Source organism: Plectropomus leopardus, chromosome 1 (assembly GCF_026936395.1).
Source record: "Plectropomus leopardus strain MGB_pleo_1.0 chromosome 1, ASM2693639v1, whole genome shotgun sequence".
NCBI classification, from domain to species: Eukaryota; Metazoa; Chordata; class Actinopteri; order Perciformes; family Serranidae; genus Plectropomus; species Plectropomus leopardus.
In genome coordinates, this window is record NC_142176.1 from 18,624,061 (window position 1) to 18,648,320 (window position 24,260).

The 24,260-nt window shown below is 40.7% G+C and overlaps 1 protein-coding gene across 1 annotated transcript in view; it reads left to right on the top strand.

The window, feature by feature from the left end:
• igdcc3 (immunoglobulin superfamily, DCC subclass, member 3) overlaps positions 1-24,260 on the top strand; it is a 73,280-nt gene that overhangs the window by 28,000 nt on the left and 21,020 nt on the right. The window contains exons 3-7 of the mRNA XM_042488616.2: positions 12,180-12,324; positions 12,433-12,563; positions 12,781-12,918; positions 16,048-16,206; positions 21,922-22,087. Coding sequence (XP_042344550.1) covers positions 12,180-12,324; positions 12,433-12,563; positions 12,781-12,918; positions 16,048-16,206; positions 21,922-22,087 — 739 coding nt within the window. The remainder of the gene's footprint in view (positions 1-12,179; positions 12,325-12,432; positions 12,564-12,780; positions 12,919-16,047; positions 16,207-21,921; positions 22,088-24,260) is intronic.

Here is a 24,260-nt window from a genome sequence, read left to right on the forward strand (position 1 = left end):
GGACAGTGTATTAGTGCTATTTAGATCAAGATAAAAGAGTGATTTTTTGGCCGTATTCAAAAACTACAGCTCCCATGAGTCCCTTAGCCACTCGCGTACTAGCAAAAGTCATCAGGGATAAGACAAGGTAGTCAAGTTTTACAATCCAGAACAGCCCTCCAGTATCATTATGAAGCGTTTCAAACTCCCTTTGCTCTGTGGAGCCATCACACATGCAGTGTCCTTAATAACGTGGTAATTTGGCAGACGGACAAACGGAGGGGACAAGTTAAGAGGAGGAGATCAAATTTTTTCAAGCAGAGTTCCCGGCTGCAGTAACGGGAGAGTACGCTCGTTCACTGAGCAGTCTGTGTCCTCAGACACTCTCTTTCTCTCTTTTTCCATTTTTTTTTTTTTTTTTTTATACCATTGCAGAAGCAGAATTGTGTCCCCTGAGTACAGAGAGGAAACAGAAATGGAAAGCTGTTTGGCTGAGAGGTATTTCTTGAAGATAATAAGCTACATACAGGTGATAGCTGCACATCATATAAGGATATAAACATGAAGTCCTCATGTTGCACTGGATAGTAAGTAAGGTTTCTTTTCTGCATCAATCTTGAAGTGATCAGGATGTTTGTCAGTGTGGAGATGCCTGCATCTGCAAGGATGCAAAGCATACACATGGGATGAACCCCAGTGAGACACTAGATGGTGCTGAGACTGGACATCCTGTGGCCACCTGCATGTTAAAGAGAAAGACCTCTGTGTTTTACAGTCAGGGTTCCTGCCAGTATATTGCAAACCATACACATATACACTGAGAATCAGGGAGTTTTTAAAAAATGTAATTTTAAGATTTTATTTTTTTAACTATTGTAGTGTAGAGAGTAAATAAAAACATCCGGCTAAGATGATCTCTGACCTCAACTGCCACAGCTGCAATGACGAATTCAACCCCCATCAAAACATTAAGCTTACAAGAATAATGTTAACAGTACCAGTTAGCTAACATTAGACTGTCTGGTATTGATGGTAATGTTACAGGTAGTCCTAGCTAATGATAGAGGCCGAAGTTTGCATTTATTATCATTTATTTTGTTAGCTACGAGGAGTTAAAAGTCTCAGTCGAATCAAATCATGTTACCAGCGCTACCAGCTACTTTTGAGCTCACTGCTCTGCATGCACATCTCTTCATCATGTTTTGTCCTTGACAATATGCTGCATCTCTCCCTCAGACTGTATATAAAGATGGACGACGTGTCCCGACTCACCGCCCCCCCTCAAGTGAAACCAAAATGTCTCCTGAACGGCTGCTGCCATCTTGCACACAAATTGGCATACACTGCTGTCAGTCATTATGGAAAATCCTGTTTTAATAGATTTAAATAACAAATATATACCACACTAATCAGAAAAACACTTGAACAAACATCAGGGAGATGAGAACTACCTTTAAATCACAAAAAAACATCTTTCAGAAAAATTTATTAGGTCTGTACTTTGAGTTTTTAGTATGGCCAGTGTCCCATTCGCTAACATGGAGGGGGCGGACTTTATGACCTAAACTGCAGTCAGACACCAGGGGGCGAGGGAGATGTTTTGGCTTCACTTTGGGGAAGCTGTCATGTCATCCATCTTTATATACAGTATATGGGCTCTCCTGATGATGGGTGCATCTTGCCCAGTAGTCACATCAGCTAACAGGGCTGTTTTTGGCATTTTGTGGGGCTATGACAAAATCTTGTTTTCTAAGATTTTAATCACTCATGAACACACACCACGTCTACATCATATTCTGTAGGCATATAAGATCAAATGCAACTTTTTATACTTTTAAATATAAAAAAATAAAATAAATTACTTAGCTGTATGGTTAACGCCAAAAATCAAAACAAAGTCTACTGCTAGCCCATCAAAAAGACTCTTGGCTGCCGGCCTGCACTGGGCTGCCGGCCCACTTCAAAAGATACTTGCCACCCGACTTGACTTTTCTTAGGGAAACCCTGAGAATAAACTAAATTGTGTGATAGGAGGAGTGGGAAACACAGAGCAGAATAGGTGAGGTCTCTGGACAGCAGGAAAGACTTTTGAGCCACGTCTCTGATTATCTTGAGCGAATGTTTGAAGCCATTTGAGTACGCAGTTTTACGCTCAGTTAGTCCTAAAATGATACAAGAGGCCCACTCTTTTTGTTCTCAAACGTCAAATCCCTTTTTTGTTGCTTGCGAGTCTCACCGTTCACAAACACAATATAAACACTTTTTAAATTAAAAAAAAGGACGCAGTATCAACACCAACAAAGAGAAACACTGGCAGTTAATTCTAATACAAATGCCACTTTCATGGCAGTGGTTTGTCTGTTATTTTAACCCGCCTCTCTCTGTTGTCCTCCCCCCAGCTCTCTCACTTTTTTCTAATCTTACCCAAGCCGCTGCAACTGGGAATCATTTAAATAATCCCTTAATTTTTAGCATCTGTTGTGCTTTAATGGGTCTCTCTTTAATTAGGGTCTGCATGCTGAAGTGAGTGTAGGAGGCTTAGTGAAGAGATTTGGGGCTACCAGGGCAGAGCGGCATTGCAAGGGCTGGGGGTGCCGGAATGGGAGGAGCAGGGGCCGGAGGGATGATGGGGTGTGGTGTGGGGTGGAGGGTGGAGGGGGCTCGAGGTGGCGCAGGAGTTAGGGGTGTGACGGAGGCACAGGCACAGAGCAGGGCACCAGGGGAGGCCCAGGCTTTGTCCCCAGAGTGGGGAGGTTAGGAGGGGCGGGGGAACAAAAACAACTAGACAGTGAGCAATGTGCCTTCCCATTATACTCTATTTGTGAAAAAAAGCTTTTATGTTCTTACTTTAATTACTTTGCTATTATTGGCAAAAGTGATAACTAACTGCATTTACACTGATGCAGTGTATGTTATATGTATGCAGTGTTTGTTGAGCATTTGCCACCTTGGCAGGCAGTAATATAATGTTTGCTATGACTGTAATGAATATAGATAAACCTATAATGTCATTAACCCACCAAAGTGTTCATAGTAGCAGCATTATAAGATATAATACTGCTTTGTTTAAATAATGCCGAGCAGATGATACAAGATATTAAACAAAAGTTAATTGCTTTACCTTATTTACTGTATGAAGGAGCTAAATATTTGAAAACAGTCATCACATAGCACAATCCAGAATTGAGCTGCATGGCTATGTTTATCATTGAGTAATCTTGTAGATTATTTTTTGATTTATTGATTTACTTTTCTTTTAAGTACTAAGAATACTAAAAAGTGCCCATAATATTTTTTTACTTAATGAAAATGCTGTTAAAATGTCCAACTAATAGAGATTTAGTTTAATATTATGGAGTGCGTTCACATGGACATGAGGCTTATCCTAGTAATGATCAAATTTGAGATATGGTGTTTTATGAGCACAAGGAAATCAGGTTATTTATATCCCTGTATAGATGAAAAATATTCATAACCTGGTTACTGATTACTCCATTCTATTTGTGCTAACGTCTGTGACATTTACAAAAACAACCCGACATTAGGAGATAAGTGCAATAGGAAATATTAATATTATTATACATTTACTACCACTTGAAAACTTAACTTTCAATGTCTTTTATAATTTAATGTCAACCATTGTCTGCCTCTCTTTCTCTCTCTCTCTCTCTCTCTCTCTCTCTCTCCCTGTCAACTACACACGCACGCACGCACGCACGCACGCACAGACACACACTATGTACTGAGCTGACATTTTTCCTTAAAACAGCTATGTTACTCTTATATCACTGTCCTCCACACTGCTGTCAGCCTGTCACTCAGTACCACTGTATAAGACAGGGGAGCAGTGGATGAAAATATGCAACCTCTTTCATATAACTAGAATATTTCACATATCATATATCAGATATATCCTACTCTATGTAAAGCGTCTTCCAGGACTCTAAAAAGCGCTATAGTCTGATGTATTATTATATATTAATATAATTACTCACTACCAAAAGGCAAAACTCTGTTTCTTCATTCCTCAAGAAGTGCAACGCAGTTGCTGCTGCCATTGTTTAGTTCTTTTTCGTCAGTCTGTTGAAGCCTTTCCTACACAGTCGACAGTGCTTAGTAACTGGGTTTAAGTGTAGACATGCAACAGTTTCCCATTTTAATGAGCATATTCAGGTTTCTTATTAACAGGTTAAGATCGTTCGGGTTTCTGAGAATGGAATATGGTGTTTATATGCACAAACGCATAAACGGGATACTTCAAGAACCCACTCATAAACAGGTAATTCATATCCATTTAAATGCACTAATAGAAAACTAAGAAAATCAGTATTGGTGTGCTGAAATGATTGTTGCTGATAATTTTGTTGATCAACTTATAGATTAATCGACTACTGAATTTAGGTATTATTCTGCACAACATAATGGTAAACTATAGCCCCCAAAAATAACATAAGGTGCAAATTTTACAAATGTATTTGGCATAACAACTGCTGTGAATTTGAGCACCATAAGGACTTCCCATTTTTACAACTATAGTATTAATTACAGAACTGTTATGTTGGATTTTATTGTGATATAAATGTAAATACAAAGAATAAATAAATGGGTGCTATTTTCCAGGTCACTCAGCATGTCATTGCTTCTCATTAACTCTCTTGATTAAACAAAAGAAATATTAAGCATTATTGTGAGTGCTAACTATTGTAGCATTGCTGCTCCCTCCACCTTCTACAGGGAGCCTTAATAGCAGCCATCAATCTTACTACATTTAACTTAGTGCACACAAGCACCACAGTATCGATCAACACAACAGACTAAGGACAATCACACCACGGGAAAGCCAAATGCAAACAAGCCTGTACACGAGCAGAAAAAGCAATTAAATAGCAGTCAAAACAATTTAGTAATCTGAGAGGGGGAAGTAAGAAGATCTGTTATTTTCAGCTGTAAGTTTAAGAAATCAGATCTGATCAAGTGAAGGAGAGGCCAGGGAATCATGAGAAACTAGCTTGATATTTGTGGTGGACTGGATATACAGCACATATGTGATCTTTGGTTGACATCTGTGTTCTGATATGTCCAAAAAGCTCATGCCCTGGTGTCTGATTGCACTGTATGACTTTGACTTGTGCTGTGTTGTCAGATTCTTCTCACCATCGTCTCTCTACACTTGGTACAAGGTCACATCATTCAATATTGATATTTTTAAAATGATGCTGTTGAGCATGCAGGTAGTTTTTAGTCACAATGGTAAATGGAATGTACTTGTATGCGCTTTTCTAGTCTTATTGACCACTGAAAGTGCTTTCACACTACATTGTGACATTAACCCATTCAAACACACATTCACACAGTGGCGTCCAAGGCTACCACTCAAGGTGCCACCTGCGTAATCATTCATGTGCACTCACACTCTGACGCAGCATCTGAAGCAATTTTGGGTTCAGTATCTTGCCCAAGGATACTTCGACGTGTTGCCCGGAGGAACCGTGGATCGGACCATTGACCTTTCGATTAGAGGACGACCCGCTTTACTTCTGAGCCACAGACACCCCAATGGTATTGAGGCCCTGAGGATGAAAATTTGGGTCTGTCAGTCAGGTGGTCCACCACTTTGGTCCACATGGAAATATTCAAACAAATAGTGGATGGATTAAAAATATACATTTGTCCATGTTTCCCAGAGGATGAATCCTCATGACTTTGATGACCACCTGATTTTCCTTCTATTGCCACCAGAAGGTGACTTTTCTATTTTGTAGTGAGCTGTCAACCTCTATTGGTTTACTAACCATAAATTTGGTACACACTAAGGTTGCGCCGAATTCTCAGATAAAGCAAGTATCTGGTACGGATGATGTCAAATGTATCAATATCTGTACTTAATTGGGTAGCGTGTCTCTCACTCTTGTGATCAAAAAGTGAACTGCAGCTCAATCCCAAGACTGTCCTGTAAATAGTTTTCTAGAAAATAATAAATGTAGCAACTTCTGATCAAAACATATCAATTCGATGCCACCTATATTTAATAAATAAATTAAGTACCCATTCCAAGTAAAAATACAGATAATTTAGTCAGTTGAATAGATACAGATAATTTAGTTGGTCATACAGATACAGATAATGGTGTACCTGCCTTAATACACATATCCATGGCCCCATCAGGATGTTGAAACAACTTGGATTACATTAATTTAGCACCTCCTTTCTTTGTTTTCATGAGTATATATGCTTGTAAAAACAGAAGTCTAAAGAATAATTTCTTGCATAGTTGGAGTCAAAAAGACAGTGCATGCCTACAACATGTAAGGACATAATTGGTTTGTGCCTGTTGAGTAAAGATTCTAGATACAACAGAAAAGCAAAAGGTACGAGAGGATATATGTTTTTCATCATAAAGTAAAAGCTAGAAAAAAATAATAAAACCTGTAAGGTCCTGCCATAGAAGACATATTACAGGTATATTTGCTGGAGAGGTTTTAATATAAATGATCAATAGGGCTGGTTCCTGAGATTCACTGTTGTCATGCACATCCTTTCATCTGCCAGCTGAGCACGAATGACAGATATGCAGCTCACATCAAGCATCATGCAGGCCTGGACACAGGAAGGTTTTGATGAGCCAGAGCAATAGAAGGAGGGGAATGAGGCAGAGTACAGCCCACATGGTGGTCCCCTATCTACTTCCTATCCAGATACTTCGGCACCCTTGATCAGACCACACCGATCTTCACACTCTGCCTTCATTTTGATCTCAATCACATCTATACATTTTTGTGACTGTATATTGCATAGTTACCACATTATTTCATCAACAAAAAAAAACTGTAAAACATGTCTATAAGCTCCTGCTGTAAAGACATTACAGGTATATTTACTGGAGAGCTTTTAATATAAATGATCCAAAGGGCAGGTTCCTGAGAGTTACTGTCTTCATGCACATCCTTACATCCGCCAGCTGAGCACAAATGACAGATATGCAGCTCAGCTCAAGCATTCGCTCACGCAGGAAGGTGTTGATGAGCTAAAACATTAAAAGGAGGGGAATGAGGGTGTGTGTCGGAGGGAGACAGCCCGCACATGTGCAGCCTCTTCCTTTCACAGGTGATAAGCATCACGCATCACGAACCAGCAGATTGATCACAGGAGTGCCCAAGCTTTGGCACGGGAGGGGGGGGGGCTCGTGGGGCAGGGAGCCAATAAAATATCACATCTGCATTAAAATGCCATCTCTAGGGTCCCAGCACAGGGCCTGCTATTTCAGGGATGCCTATTTAAAGGCTGTTGAAGTGTGGGCTCTCCACGCTGGAATAGCACCGTACACCGTCTCCATTATTTATGGGCCTCATCTCTATTTTACTGGTTTACCGAGGTGGGGGTGGGGTGGGCACGGCAGTCATCAGCGCTGCTTGAACAACATGCGCTTAATGATGTCACAGGTCTGAGAGGGCTCGTGGGGGTGGGGTAAGGGTTGCAACGAAGACTCGAGAAAACGGTTGAAACGTACGATTAGAATGGGGGGTGGCCTGGAGGCGAGGGAAGATGTGAGAGAGGGAGATGACATTATAACATGGGAGTTCACTGAAGCTTTACACCGTGGCTGCAGGTTTGAATGGTGCTGTAGGATGTATGTTCCTCCACTGGCATCATTACCTCTGTCATATCAATTTATCATCCCCAGCACAGGGATAAAAAAACATCCACATGTGACCACAGGTCTGTGGAAAAAAAAAAGGAAACATCTCATCAGATTGATTTGGTGAGTGCAGCAGGAGTCGTCACAGAAAACAGCACAGTTTGGGCTTTTAATCACCTTGTTAATTACTCTCTGTTGAGCATTTTTGTGTGTGTGAGTGTCTGTGTGTCTGTGTTTAACTGAGCAATAAAGAAATGGATCATTACTTTGGGGCCATTAGGCAAAAAAATAATGCAGCCAGGGGTCATTCAAATAATCACCATTTAATCTACATTTCTTCATTAGATGGATCGGAGTTGCTCGCATGGAAAACGCAGAAAAGCCACCATTCTAAGTATTTGTTGCATGTGACCAGCAGTGTGGAATTGAAGGATGGGGGAAATTCATGAACTGCGACTGCCCTTTTAGCTTGTCATTGGCCTTTGAACCCAATAATCAGTACATCACTTGGAGTCAAATTTCATGCTTTGTGTGTCTGTGAGTTTTCAGTGTAAGCATGTCAAATTTCCACTTTAAAAAACAAATTTTCACGTTAATTTTTTGCCTTCTTTGGACTCCGTTTTGAACTAATTGGTTGTAAATTGCAAAACGAACATTCAGGCAGCACTACTCACTTGTTGGCTATTATCAGATGACCAGAGTTTAGACAAGAACTGATTTATAGCTCGGCTACCAGTCTAAATCATCATGCTTCACCTTTCCTGTCTGTGACCTTCCCTCATAATGCTCCCTCACTCATTCTTCTTTTGTGGTTGTCACTGAGGAACTGTCAGACATATGTTCCAGGAGCAGCGTCCTCCCTGTGTGCTTGTGTATGGATTTCTTTTTAGCATGCACCCCAACCATTCTCTGCCTTATTGCAGTAATTAGACCTGCTCCATTTACGCCAACAGCGTCATGCTGGCAGTGGACAGTCTTTAATCATGGGTGAGTGTCTGTCAACACTTAGCAAAAGAAAGAGTGAAGAACAACAGAGGAACATGTCTTTCGGGTGTTGGTATGAGTGATCTGGCGTCATGTATGTCGGTCTGTTCCTGCAGCATCGCGGGGAGATCTATGTAGTTGTTTGTTTCTGTTGCAGCAGGTCTTTGCATTTGTTTGCATGTATGTGCTACAGTTGAGCGTTATCACTGTAGATTGACTCTGCAACCTCTCACACAATAAAAGGCACATGCACAAAGCAGATTACGAACGGCTGTTTTCCTTTTACATCCAGCACAGATGGTTAACAAGTTTCTCCGCTTCTGCATGTGTTTATCTGTGTATGTAACGCCATTGTGATTTCTCTGATTGTGTCTATGAGTGTGTCGATAGTCGCAGGGGTGTGGGCCTCTTAGAGAAGCCATGTTTTATGCATGAGGGCCAAGGGTGGGGCCCGTTAGGGGGGTTGAGTCGGCGGACACACACAACAGCCAGATCAGCGGACACCATGGCTACTTGGCAGAGATGCACAAGAAAGCTCCCTATAGGCACTGCTCCTCCTTTTTAACTCCCTTTGTTCCCCAGCATTCAAGTGCAATTTTGTTTCTCTCTCCACGTCCCCCAGTGTTCCCAGCACGCACGGACAGTACAAACAGCAGTGCATCTTAATTTGAGACTGTATTCCAAGCAAGCAAGCATCTTTGATCACATCAGTCACTTGGAGCTCCTTGTTTTCTGTGCATTGTGTTGTGAAGGATTTCACCACTCCTAACCTTTCTGCAGTGACAGTGCCAGCAGGGCTTTAATTCAATGCTTCACTCTGCCAGTCTCTGCCCCGGGCTCTGCATTACAGCAGGCAGAGACGGAGAGTATCGCTGATTGCTTTTGTCAGCGCAGAGTCTCGAAAAGAAGCCATGAAAATATTCTTCAGGGCCAATATTGTGTCATGTGAGATATACAATAATTTGATACCTCTGACAAGTTTCCAATGATTTTTAGTGTTTTACAGCTTTAGTAAATGGATGTGAAAGAGAGGTATGTTCTAGGGCTTGCAGTTCACTGTGGTAAGAGGAAGTTATTATCTAAAGAACATGTAAAGAGCTGTGGTGGTTTGGTGATAAAATATTGCCTATGTTCTCTGCGTCTTTTAAGCCGTCTATGCTTCACAGAGATGTTGGCCGAAAATGTTTTATGGCCAGAAGGTTGTGGGTCCCAGGTGGAAAAATTGCAGTAGGGCCCCTGAGATAGGCACTTAGGCTGAATTACCCCGCTAAGATATACAGCTGTTTAAGCCTGGCCTCATAGCAGAGAGGCAAAAGAAAAAATATGAGCCCCAGAAATCTGTCAGGCTGAGTAACAGTCAGATTTTCTGGGGCGTTACATGAGTCAAAACAAAGGAAACAGTGAACGCGCTATCTCCTCTCACAGAGAACTCGCAGCATAGGAAGAGTGAGCTGTCACTAGTGGAAGAATACTAAATTAGCATGTTTAAATTTTCATCAGAGCTCCATACATCCACTCAGAGATCTAAGGTCAAGTCGTGTTGGAGAATGCCACACTTCTCATTAAGCTCTGAAATGGAATAAACACAGCGTTAGACCGCTGATGCAGCCACACTGGTCTAAAGTACTGCCACTCTATATGAAGTATCTCTCTCTCAATCCATTAACAGAAATCTTTGCAGTTTGTTTTTTTTTTATATTCAGACCTTTTAATCTGTACTTCGTCTCCATATCAACCCATTACAATGGTGGAAAATAAAAAGGAGTGACATGTCAGCTGAAAAGATTAAATGCAGAAAAAGAAGAAGTCAAACTGAACGCACTATCTGCAGTGCAAAACAAAGACAAAGGGGGGGGACAAAAGAAATTAGTGGCAGGACAAACATGTCTTGGGCATAGTGCTGCCTTCTTCCTGCTGGTCCTGTAAGTAATGAATTAACGCAGGCTGCAGGTTGGGAAGAGCAGGAGGTTAGGAAATAATAAGGGGTCCGTCCCTCTTGTTATGCTAACAGTGTTCAGATAAGTCCTCCTGCGTCCAAGTTAATTATGGTTGACATTTAAATGAGTACACTTGTGCTAAAGAAGGTGGGAGAACTGTGGAAGAAGAGAGGGCCTCTCTCTAATTGAGTTTGTCGCTGGCTCCACCTTCGATGCCGCCTTTGTTCTGTCGGCAGTACACATGTGAAGTGCAGCTGAATGAGGCTCTCTGTAGGGATATTGATATTGGTTTTGCTATATGGCGATGGTTGTGTGTCGTCTTTGTTTGCGTTCGCATGCATTTTATAAAACAAGCCTGGCACATGTACTAAATGTCAACATATGGCAGGAAATCCATGTGCTCTGCACTTTACATGTAGAGATCACCTTCAGCAACTGGTGACTCAGATACTGTTGTACATGTGTCATGTCTTCTCTCAAGCAGAACTGGCAGACATGCTGCTATCATGTGAATGTGTTACTTCAAGGTTTTTGTAGAGAGGTTTAGAGGTTTTTTTGGAAGTTTTCTAATAAATTTAGGACTTGGGACAATATTTGGATCAAAATAGCATTTATCACATGATCATATTGAAAGAATAAGTTATAGGGTTTTATTTTAAAGAAATATACTCTTTATCTCTTCCATTTGGCCCCTGCCACCAAATAACTTTCTTAAATTAAACACAAAAGATCTGGGGCACAGAAGGCTCTCTTGGTAGAGTGTGCACCCCATGTAGGTTAAGTACAACCAGTAGCCCTTTACTGCACATTGTCTGTCAACCACTCCTCTCTAATAAAGGCAATAAAACCACTCAAAAATAATCTCTAAAAAAGGTCTTTCAAATCTGAAGTTCCAGGGTAGATTACACCAGGGATGAGTAAATGCAGTGCAGTGCAGTTTCTTTGAGGATTTCTACAACTGTACAGTCATAGGTTGTGACTATCATAGAGCAAAGACAAACTAACCACCTACCCTTCAGTGTGTGTATCCAAGGATTACTCTAGTGGTCATGACTGACAGTATAATTTCAGTCCACATATATTCTGCACTTATGAAAATGTAGACACACTAGCTGTTTATCATTCTGAAGTGCAAGGTATCTTGAGTTAAGTCACAAAAGTCTTTTTCTCAAGTTATTGTTTTTTCCATGCACAATAACAGTACTGATAATGAAGTGAGTATAGTTTTGGTGTGGATGGCTGTTATATCATTTATCTGTTCAGTACTGCGATGAGTAAAGAGAAAAGTGAGCACTTTATATCGAGCTCTGTTGTAAGATGATGCTTGTGTCCTAATAGCAGCAACTCTATATGGGTCTTTTTCAGCCAGTCAGTTTTCACACTCTGTAAATCTTGTTATCTTGTGTTTTTTTTCCAATGAAGTGTTAATGAATGCATTTTTTTTTTTACTTTACCCTTGCAGACATAATCACTGAATGGTAAATGAAAACATAAACATGTCAGGAGAATTCTCTGTTGTTGATTTGATAGATTTGTTGTTAATTTTTATGAAATGAAAGATGTATGAATCTTAGAGAAATAGTTATTTTCCTGTTGGCAGCTTGAATCTATGACCTAATACCCCCCTCTCCCTCCCTCTACAGCCATGGCAGACTTCCATGTCCAACCAGAGTCTGTGCGTGCTGAAGAGTCCGGCGTGGCGAGATTCCAGTGCCAGATCCACGGCCTGCCAGAGCCTGTCATCAGCTGGGAAAAAGACAGCCGTCCGGTGGATACCAAGGACGAGAGGTTGGACCAAACCACATTGCAGCCTGACACTTATTAGAGACGGCAGCACTTACTCGGTCATTTAAAATGTCTCATTGTATTTGTCTCCTTCTGTCTTGTGTCTCGTAGGTACACTCTCCTGCCAACAGGTGTCCTGCAGATCACAGGAGTGCGTGAAGAGGACAGTGGGAAGTTCTGCTGCGTGGCTCACAACAGTGCAGGAGTGAAACACAGCACAGAGGCACTCCTCACAGTTTCAGGTTGGTGGATTTAATCTTTTTCACATCTACATACCACGAGCAGACTATTGTCCCAGCATATTCCCAAGATTTTCCAAAGCTATTGTTCCTCTTCAGTTGATCTCAGAGATAGCTGCATATCGAGCTAATGCACTCTAGAGAAATCCAATTAAAGGATGCCATCCATCATGCTTGTTCCCATCTTATTCTTCCCTCTCCCCTGTTATTTTTCTTCCAGGCTCTCAGTCATCTGTTTACAAAGAGCCTATGATAGTGGTCGGCCCAGAAAACCTTACCCTTACTGTTCACCAAACCGCCATCTTGGAGTGTGTTGCTACCGGATACCCTCGGCCCATCGTGTCTTGGAGCAGACTAGGTGAGAAAAAAAATCCTAATCAGATCAAAGAAGGTGCATATGTGTTTCTTGAATTTTTCATTCTGTGCTTGTGTGTTTGAGGAATTATGTGTCACCGAGCCAAAGTACAATCACAGTGTGCGTTCGTGCATGAGAAATCTGAGTGTTTCATGTGGGTCGTATGTACTTTGTGTCCTTGTGTGATTGTATGTTCTTCGCTGTGCAGCTTTGATCTGTCAGCATTGTGTTATGTACATGTGTGCACAGAATACATTAGATACAGTGGAGCATCTATTGTGTATACATGAGGCAAAGGGATTCAACATTAGGCCTTGGGGCTAAACATTATGTTTGACTCTGTGTTGATAAATGCATGCTTCATCTCCTCGTGAAGTTGAACCTCCTTCGAAGCACCGCAGAGCCCCTGAGTAATTGCTGTGAGGTGCTGAAACAGATACGATTAGTTTCTCCCTCCTGCCATGTGCGTTTTTTTCGTGACTATCACTCAAAGTCTGTCGTGACCAATTTTTCAATCTGGTATCTGTTTTCTTTACCTATTATCCAATCTGATTTGCTGTTCCAAATGTAAATTGCAGCCCCTCCCAATCAGTTGGGCATAATCAGATTGAGGGTATTGCCTTACACAATGTTGCAAGAATGAAATGCTAACACGATGGGATTTGTATGTATTAGATTACGGCAGGGAGGCTGGGATAAGCTGCATAATGAATCTGATAGTTTCACATCAGTCACTCCTTAATGCTGGAGTTTGTTTGCTGCTATTCATTCAACAGCACCACAGCCTGCTAGCTTGTGCTCTTTCTTTTCTGACACTAAGTTAATTAGTGCCTGACGGAGAGAAACTGATGGAGGGGGCAAGAGAGAGAGAAAGAAATATAGTATGAAAAGGCAAGAAAAGAACAAGAATGCTTTTGTTGAGACAAAAGCTCACTTGACTGAGAAGTTGATATGTGTCCTAGTAAAAAAAATGCAGAAATAGCATTCAAACACCTCACAATGACAGACGCAGAGATAAACGACTTGGCAGGTAAGTTGGATTGATTCATTTCATCTCAGTCACTTGTCATAATTAATTACAAATATTATCCTCTCCATAATCCATCACAACAAAAACATCACTTCTTGTCTAAATGAAGCTGCAGGATTTCTTGCAAAGACTGTTTGGCTGCCAGTAAAGTTTAAACTGTCTTTAAGATTCTCCTGACTACTTATAATGGCTGTTTTGTGAATTTTAAGGCCCAGACACACCAACCTGACATCACAGAACTAGTGGCGACAAAGGCCGAGTTTCACATCGCCTGTGTCTCGGCCAGAAAGTTGCACTTAAAAACACCACAAAGACGGTCAGCTGACATGTATGATCTGTGCCGGCATGAGAGGAATTAACTCTCTATAGCAGCAGGTGGTGGTAGTCTGTATTCATCATTCGAAAAGGGAAACTGGAAGATCGACAGAACAGATATAAGATGCTAGTTAGCCAAATAGTACATTAACAATACAACCTGATGTTGAAAAAGAAAAGGGTATTTCATTTCTCTTCTCATGCACTGAGCATAACTGCTAATCAAAGTGATTTTATTCACCGATGGCCTCTGCTGGCTGACAAGGGTGACTAGTGCCAACGGTGCAGGACACACAGGCAGAAACTGGGTGAAAGATGTTCACCACGGCCCGACATTGGCTTGGTGCGTCAGGGCCCTTAGACTTCTGCTGGAAAGCTGTTAGAGAGGTTTGGTCTTCAGACAAAGGCTTATATTTTTTGCCTGACATCAGGCAGTATTGTCAACTACTTACACTTCATTTCCATCTTCGGAATCAGTCAACTCAAACTCAGTTGAGTGGACGAATCGAGAGGTCTGGACCCAGTCAATTTTATTTTTATCATCTGTTGAAAAAGATCTAGAAGGGTCTTTGTGTTGGCTTTGATTATTGCTTATTACAGTATAGAGCCTGTGAACATATCTGATTAAAGGGGATCTCAAAATTCATCTTTATAGAGCAATTTCTAGCTAAGTTTATTGCATGATTATATTCTCTTTGTTGTTTATTTGTCATATTTAATCTCTTTATTTCTATATTTTCTTACTGTGTATTGTAACATTTTGTATTTTGTTGACATATTCAGTAGCACCACGCTATTCAGAGAAATATTTGATCACAAACTTTGATTTAAACTTGCCTTGCCTTCATAATTTGCATGAAAGATATGAAAGAACATGTAAAAATACACCTTTGACTTGTGACCATATGTTTTGTATCTCTGGCTGGAGCTCCCGCCTCTGCATGTGTCCGGCATGGTGCCCGTCCCCCTGCCTCCCTGACTGGCCTTTTTACACATCAAATGTGGACCATACAGGCTTACAGGCTGCAGATGGAAGTCAAAGATGGGATTAAAATGCCCCCTTGGCCCCATAGCTAATAGACTGCAGATAGGGAGCACAGGAAAGTGTGAGCTTATCGTGTAAGTACAGTGAGAGCAGAGAGGAGGCAGCTATGGATTGTGTAAGGAGATAGGAGATTAGAAGTTGCAGTTAGTTTCTGGTCCCTCAGTGGTGGCTCGAACATCTCCTGTGTAACTGTTTTATGTACTACAAGGCTTTGCCAGACAAGGCCTGAAGAAAAAAAAAATTGCTGCTCATGTGTGAAAGCTTTAATTAACCGAACATCTATTGGAGAAGCTGCACTTACAATAAAAACATTAAAGGAAAAAGCTGCTGATGAATGTCTTTAGGATGTCACTCTGACAACAACCTAACCAATTACAGCATGTATGCTGCTCACACACAGCAACAATAAACTGTGTGACCTTCCTCTCTGCTGTCTTTTGTACTGGCAGCGTCATCATAACACTTTACAATTCAGAGAATCACACACTTCCCTGTGAAAGCTCTATTCTGGACCTCTCACAGGGCTTGAAATAGTACTGCTTCTGTGAAACTGTGACTTTAAACGTGCAATAGGTTTAATTAGTCTATCTTGTGGGCAATTTAAGCAAGCCTAACAAACCTAATCCTGCCAAACCTAACATAAACACATACTGTACATGTGTGCAGTCTTGTTTGCTGCTCTACTTATATAAAGTCTTTGTCATCCATCTGAACTGCTCTCTGTGTCGTTTTCCTCAAATAGACGGCCGTCCCATCGGCGTGGAGGGAATCCAAGTACTCGGCACAGGCAACCTGATGATCTCAGATGTCGGTGTGCAGCACTCAGGGGTCTACGTTTGTGCTGCTAACAAACCAGGGACCCGTGTTCGTAGGACTGCTCAGGGACGTCTTGTAGTTCAAGGTGAGTCCTGGATAAAAGCTGTTTTCAAAAGGTTCAGTAGGAGCCATGGAGGGAAACTCAAAGCACAAAAACACAGTCATGGTCAGGTGATTAGGTAAAGCTTATGAATTCTGTGGGTGGACCTCTGTGCAGGCACACTGACTACTATATGACAACTCCACCGACTTCCCATAAGCCAACACTTTCAGTTGCATTTGTGGGAATGCACAAGTGCAGCATCTTTGCCTGTAGTTCAACTAGTGTCTCTCCCTTCCAGTGTTTTGCTGCTCCACCACTTTCATATAATGTGATAATTCTGTCAGACTTAAGGGTTTTTCATTTTTATGCCAACCAAAAGTTAACACAAAAATTTAGACAGGTTTTCTACCTGCCAGACAGCAGTTAAAATGTTTGCACCAGGCACACTAGAAAGCAGTGCTTTATGTTTCCACCAAACATTACAAATATTAATGGCACAGTATAAAGAGTCAGTGATCTCCTCAGGTGTGGACAAACGGTTTATGAATTTAACTAACCAATCATAGTCTTATGATCCAAATCCTCAACACTGGCAGCCAGGTGGGGATGAGGATATAAAGGATAAAATGTTTTTATTAACATAAACTCTGGTGTCGTCGATAATGCTTAACAATGGAACTAAATAAAGCAAACCTACAACATCATATTAAAAATTAGCAGTCTCTTAAACTCAGCTTTTGTGGTCACTAAAATGTTGTGTAAGGGAGTTTTGGCCCTGCATGGACAGGCAGTCGTGTACAGTGTAGTACATTTGTGGAGCCCCATGTGATTATATCTTCTGTGGCAAACGGCTTTTTAGAGATAGGGTAAACAAACAATATGTTTAGTGTCCATAGAGATACTTGTGATCAGAGTTGGGGCTCAGAAGAATAAGTTAGGAGCACATTTAGAGACATAGTTGTCATGACATAAAGCAGTGACACTTAATAGGCCAAATGTGCCCCCCTAACCATTGTCTAAGTCACAATAAAAATAATTATAATAATTATTTTTGGATTTAAAGTATACATACGGTGCCAGAGTGCATAAAATGGAATCAAAATAGAGCTTGCTTTTTAAAAAAAAGTGCCAGTGGAGGATTTCCTGACAGAGGTTCTAGCTAAAACCCAATATCCTAAATCCTAGAAACATACTAAAATACTAATATTGTCCAAAAATTCTAGAAATGTCCTAAATCCCTGGAAACATGTATATGGCTGCTGTGACTGGCCCCTGGCCTCCTGTCATTTTGCAAAAGTGGCCCCCGAGCAAACCAAGTTGAGTATTTCTGACATAAAATAATCTCGGCAAATCTATGAAGCTATCCTTCGCAGTTAAATCAGAGGATAAGATATGTCAATAGTTTTCGATTTTCATTAAATGTGTAGAATTTCAGAAAGGCTGGACTACGGTTGTCGTTATTTCTGGTGTCCCCACCCAACATAGTCTAACAGGAATACGTGAAATAGACACAACCTCTTAACAATGCATTATAAGGTGGAGGGAACAAAATGTCTTAAAACAATGCCAGTGCAAAGTCTCTTACAAATGGTTGTAGTTTCAAAGACATCGTTGACGTGGTCAAAGTGCTGAATCAGTTGTAGTTTGGTTTGGCTTGGGAAAAGAAAGACCCTTGATGAGAATACAAAGTCAGAGTACAATGAAACACATGGTGAAGTTAAGGAAAATATTGTGGCTTTGGTTATAATAATTATGGGACATAGGAAATAAGTGACATGAACTTACGTACTTTGCTTAACTATGTAAAGTCATGTAACTATGTTGACTTTTGGTCTCACACTGGACAGAAACTTTTGTCTCCTGATTGAAATTCCTACTTTGTTTGACCCACCCACCACCCTTCTACCCGTCCTATGTAGACTTTGTCTTATTTTATTCTCAATTTGTGTGTCCATCTCGAAAAAAGATCACCATTGACTTTGCATTGGCATTGTTTTCGTGTTGCCGGCAAATTATTCAAACACAGTTCTTGCTTACCATTAAATTAAGAGTTTGTGTCACGTATTTCGATGAAACCAGACTGCTTCACCTCAGAAACTTCTCTTTCATGCCCACAGCCTTTAAAAATCAATTATTGTCACAGGAGAGTATTTGTATCTGCTTCTTTACTGTGGTAGTGTCTGCGTCTTTTCCCCTCTCTGTGGACACACATATATATATAAAAAAAAACAGTTAAATTGCAGGTTTTGATCTTTCGATCATTTTTATCAAGACTATACAAACGCTGTCACCACTGAATGAGTGCAACAAGGCCAACTCTGTGAGGTATAATTGTACTGAAACTCTCAATGTCGCAACACAAAGCTGCATCTCCGGTACATCCCCTATGGCTTCACTTAAGGCCATTGAATATTTGCTATAAGAATGTACAATATTTAAATACCGGGACATTAATATAGAATTTATTGTCAATAAATGCAATAATAAATCTTTAGTGTACATAGCATTTATAGTTGATGGGCTGTAACATGCAAAACTGGTATTGTCCTTTAAAGTGCTTTGGAAAAGTTTATTATTTTATTTTGTTCTATTATGTTCTTCATCATGTGAGTGGTGCAAGCAGTACCATGAACTTGTTGACCAGTGGGATGAGGCCAGGTGTGGGTGGCCCCCGCTGCATTAACTGTCACCAAGCAGGAAACATTCAGCATCTGTCAGCCTCACTCACATATTGATCAGATGGACCACACTTTGCTTCAGCCCATAGCAGTATTGATCCTGATCAATATTTCATTTTATCTGCCTGTCAAGTCCAAGACAAGCTCCTACCCGAGCAGGAACAAAGAGGAAAAGCCACGGATGTTAATTACGCATCAGTGTCTTTGGGTTCTGCTATTGATTCATCGAAACAAAAGTGTACTGTTTACTCCAAATAAATGTAGATTATGCCTATTTCATGAGAAGAAAATGATATTATTAGTGAATTAATCTAGTATAAATAAGCCATTAGCACCTCTGTGAATATGTGAGGGTGTCAATGACTATCAAGAGTACAGTGGTCAGGAACTCCAGCTCCAGATGAATGCAGACAACAGTACTCATTAAACCATCACACATCAAACAAATGCACTGATACAGCAAATCAATTAGGTTCATTTTGGTTCCTTCGGGGTACAAATAGACAGACAAGAGAAACAAAGACCGGAGGAGGAGTCAAGCTGTGACAGCCCAAAGGGAAAAACAAGAGCAAGATGGATGGGTAGTGCTGATGATCTAACCCACACCCTTACAGGTGCAAATCAATATCTTACCAAGCTCCCTATGACCTTCACCTTTAAGACAGCCCTCAAAGAACACATCGAGAGAGAGAAAGAGAGAATGAAGCCGGGAAAGAGGAGAGATAAATGAAAGGACCATCACACGCTGTCAGCAGCCTCCATTCAAGTGCCTCAGGGTCCCTCAGCTTTTCCAGTGGGAGAATGGAAATGCTTACATTGAAAAAGTGTCAGACAACATTTTGTCTATTAGGATGGGAACAAGATGGAGGACAGAACAGTAGGGTGGAAATGTTAAACTGGAGAAAAGTAAAACAATAAACAAAGATGTTTAGCTTGCCAAAAATGTAGCTGTTGCACTTAAGAATGAAAGTTGTGCTAATCAGTTTTCTTGTTGTTAACAAATCTTTTGATCAAAATCAACAGGAGGCCACTAACACGTTTTCTGTGTAGCCAACTGCTGCTATAACTAATTACCGTGTGACATAGACCTCCATTATTGTCCGAAATCTATCTATGTACAAGTTTCTTCATCTGAGCACATGGACACTGCGGTTGTAAATCCTTAAACATGTATTAGTTTACAGCTGAAAATGGTCCCAAACAAATGCAATATTTAGTCCTATTTGAGTAACTTTAGCTCAAAACCTCAGTACCTGGCAGGTAAAGGAAATTAATCATCCTTTTTATAAAATGAAATTTCATTTCAATTCATTTATTTTATTTTTTTTATACAGGAAGGGAATTAAAAGTAACATTAGGTATGCTACAGTTATAACTGGACAGTCAGTTAGAAACTGGTTTTCAGCAGCACAAAAACACATTACAATACAAAGTAAAGAAGAGACAATCAACAGAGACAAGACAACAACAAAACTTAGGCACCTACACAGACGTTACAGGTTAGAGCTTTTAAGTCACATGAGAAAGATGGTATATGAGATTTGAATCGGTGGTTGCAGGTATGTCCCCCATATTTCTCTCCCAAGCTCCTCCCACCAGACTTCCGAGGGCATATGCACATGCTTTATACAGTAACTTAGTTTTTCCCGAACATTGATGTATCTAATCCTGTTTCATTGTTGCACACTCATGTTTCTCATTTGTTCAGCCCCTCCTTGACCTGCTTTGTCTGTTTATCAGACCACAAATTAGACAAGAATTAGGTAGCTGGCCTCCACAAGGTCTTATTGCCCCGCTTCCTGCCTCTGTGGACTGCCTCCCAAGAAGTAGATATAGTAGCTCAGGAGAAGGACCATCGGTTGTTGGCTGTAGTGGCTTAAATTCAGCAAACGCGAACCCTCAAGCCCAAGGTGTCACACCGGGCTGGTGGCTGGCAGCAGTGCTTGGTCTAATTCATGTCATGGCAGCAACAGAAAGTTTGCTGATCCGGTGGAGAGTCGGAGCTGTCCTGTCCCCTGGATGTGGGGTTTGAATGAATGAGCCTAAAGCTGAGAAACACAGGAGTATTGTTACAGAGTGTTATTTCACAAGAATCACAACACTGGTCCAGGTTTCTCTCTCTGTGTTACAACAGAATTAAATGCTGTTTTATTCCAACCAGCATCTGTGTTAAAGGTGTAATTTTACAATATGACTCCCGTTACTCAGTCCCACCAGGTAATGATGAGTTAAATGATGGCACAGAAGGAAAGCTAATTTTTTCTTTTTTAACAGGCAATATGATACGCCTGGTGTTCCAGCTTTCTACCGTCTAGTGATGACTCTGAGATATTATAATTACCATAACATTTTTTCTGAGTTAATATGGGCATAAATAATTCAGGTTATCAAATCACAGATAACCATTGGGACAATAATGAGTGCAGGGGAGATGGTGCAATACCTCTCTGTCTGTCAGCTTAAATAAAAACATGAAGCCAGAAATTAAACTCTGGCGGATGTAAGTGTAATTACTCTGTGATTTAAAGAAAGTACCTTCTCTGCTAAGAGAACCATTTCATATGAATAAGTTATTACCACTAATTGACCATAGCTGGGAAGCCTGAAGCAAATATAAGGCAGGAAATGATGAATCTATAAACTGCATCACTGTATTTTCATCTAAATGTGTTGCTGTTTTAAATCATATTAGTCCCAAATTAGTGCTGTTGTTGATTCTCTTGCTCTCGTCCTTCCACTTTTCTGCTCTCCCCTCTCACTTTTTTATTTCCATGTATCTGCATTGATCAAGTGTCTTGTATAATCCTGCTAATTGACCCTGAATTATAGATTTGCAACACTATTTATACCATACACCTACAGTATAATGCAGTACTCTGCTTCTTTATAATAAAGACAGCTGCCTGCAAACCCTGTGGGCTCTTCAGTTATTTTCATAAGTTAAGCTGTGGTACCTCTGGATACTTCTTAAACATCCCAATTTGTTTCTCTGGCTCAGATTTTTTTTTGGCACTGTCCTTTTGATTGTGGGAGTGAGTCCAACTTATCTGACTCTCTGTCTCCCTCCCTCTTGTTTCAGCTCCAGCAGAGTTTGTTCAAGCTCCGCAGTCCATTGCTCGGCCTGTTGGCACCACTGCCATCTTCACCTGCCAGGCACAGGGAGAGCCAGAGCCCCAGCTCACCTGGCTGAAGAACGGGCAAATCCTGGAGCCTGGGGGACACGTCAAACTCAGGAACAACAACAGGTGAAAATTGCATTCATATATACAGGAGTACCCACTGATTCACCAGGGTGCAGAAAACACCCCGTCACTGTCAGTTTTCACAAAAGACACCCTAATTAGTAGTGATGTTAAGCAAATGAGAGGTGTGTTTTCTTGCCAATTTTCTTGGCATCATGTTTTTGTAGCATCTTTTACATCTGATGCAACAATTTACTGTTCATATATTTTACATGTACACATGCAACAGGATGGAGACTTTACCAAAGGTGGATAAGTTTAAAAACAAAGAAACAAAAACAGGAGTGGGATGCCAAAGGGGGGTTAACTGTCATGGGGGGCATTGATGAGCGAGCCTGATGTGGGGGTATGTTGCTTGTTCAAATTGTCATATTGCAATGTTTACTCATGCAGCGGCTCATATGAGATCTTAGGCAAATGCACATACAGTGGTTTGTATTATATCTGACTAAGATGCACTCCACATTACATACTTAATGTTAAGTTACATAGGTTAGGATTAGAAAAAGAAATATGGTTAAAATAATTCAAAGCTTACTTTGTCTCACACGATTCCAAATACCGGTCTTGTGGGTAAAAGTCCTGTGTTTGTTTGACCACCCTAACCTGCTGTGGTATGCAGACTTTCTGTCTTTATGTTACTGCCTTTTTCACTTGTCATGTGATCACAGGGGTATACGCAAATTACTGGCTAATGATTACATGGGTTATATACAAATTGTTGTGCATTACTTTTTGTAGGTAAATTCACAAACTCTGGCATAGTGGGACTGAGCAGATCTGACTGATGTGATGTGATGTAGCGAGGGATCAGCTTTGGATAAACTGCAGTAAAAGGGTTGTTATAAAATGGAATCAGATTGCCCTGTAGTGCTGCTGTGAGCTTTAGATTTGAGTGGTCTGTTTACAGATTGAGCCAGATACTTTAGTTAGTTGAAAAATATGGGTTTCTTGGCCACAGATATTGCTATTAAGATAAACGTCTGGAGATGTTGTCGGATTATTAGAGAGGAGAGAATGCCTGACAGAGATGTTTGTTAGGACTGAGACTTCCTACTAGAGGAGATTTTGAAAAAACTTTCGAGTAAATTACCCTTTATGTAAGGGCTTTGTAAATCTTTATCAATGGATTGTAAATCATTTAGCCCTCTCCAAGAGTAACTTTGGGCTGCCAAGCACCGAAAAATTGTTGTGGCTGCTGTTTATCCTCCAGCTAGACACTCTTAAATTCATCAGTAAGACCCTCTAATGGGGCGCTTAATCCGGATCAAAATCCATGATTTAAAAGCTTGTTAACATGTGTAAGTGTACACTTGATGTCTTACTAGAAACTGTGAAACCCACAAGTATTATTACAAACATTTAGAACTTTAGTAGCTCTTCTTAATGTTTAATAACTGATCTATAAAATGTTATGAACCTTTAATGAAGCCTTTATCGCCTTAAAAACACAATATAAAGGGTGACTTATCAGAAAGGGTTTCAGTAATTTTAATAATTATTTAATGTGAAAAAGAACCATGAACAGGTCGTTACATAATGCAAATTCCCATTAACACAGCCCAGCTTTCCCTCCTGACCATGTCGGCACCCCTCACAAAGTTGGACCCTGCACACAGAAGTAATATGGACGTCATTATTAATCACCACTGCCTTGATCTGATCATTGGCATCATTAAATCTTCAATTTCTCTGCGTTTCTGTTGCTTCTAACGCGGCAGCTGCTGGAATTTACGCCTGCCAAGACATGAGCCTCAATTTATTTGTGCCTTTGTATGCGAGCAGTGTATTGACTGGATGTTGGATGCTTTCCCATGGCAGTCCTCCTCCCAGGAATGTCATGAGGAGGAGGACCCAGCAACTGGCTCTGGCTCTGTTAGTTACCATTCCCAGCACCACGCGTTGTAATGGCTGCATGTTGCAGTGGCTGTTTTCTGCGTTTAGGTACTGTATGTGGCAGTCGAGCACCATCTTAGAGATGGAGCAGAGGAGTAATTATATGTTGGTTGTTCTTTTCTGCTCTTGGAGAAGCTGCATGAGTTGTACAGAATTATGGTTGATGACATGTCATGATCAACAGTTTTCCTTTAGCTTCAAGGCTGTGCTTAAGGATAAAACATAAGTGTGCAGCCTGTTGCTAGCACTAATTGTAAACTGCTACACTCTATCCATCCAG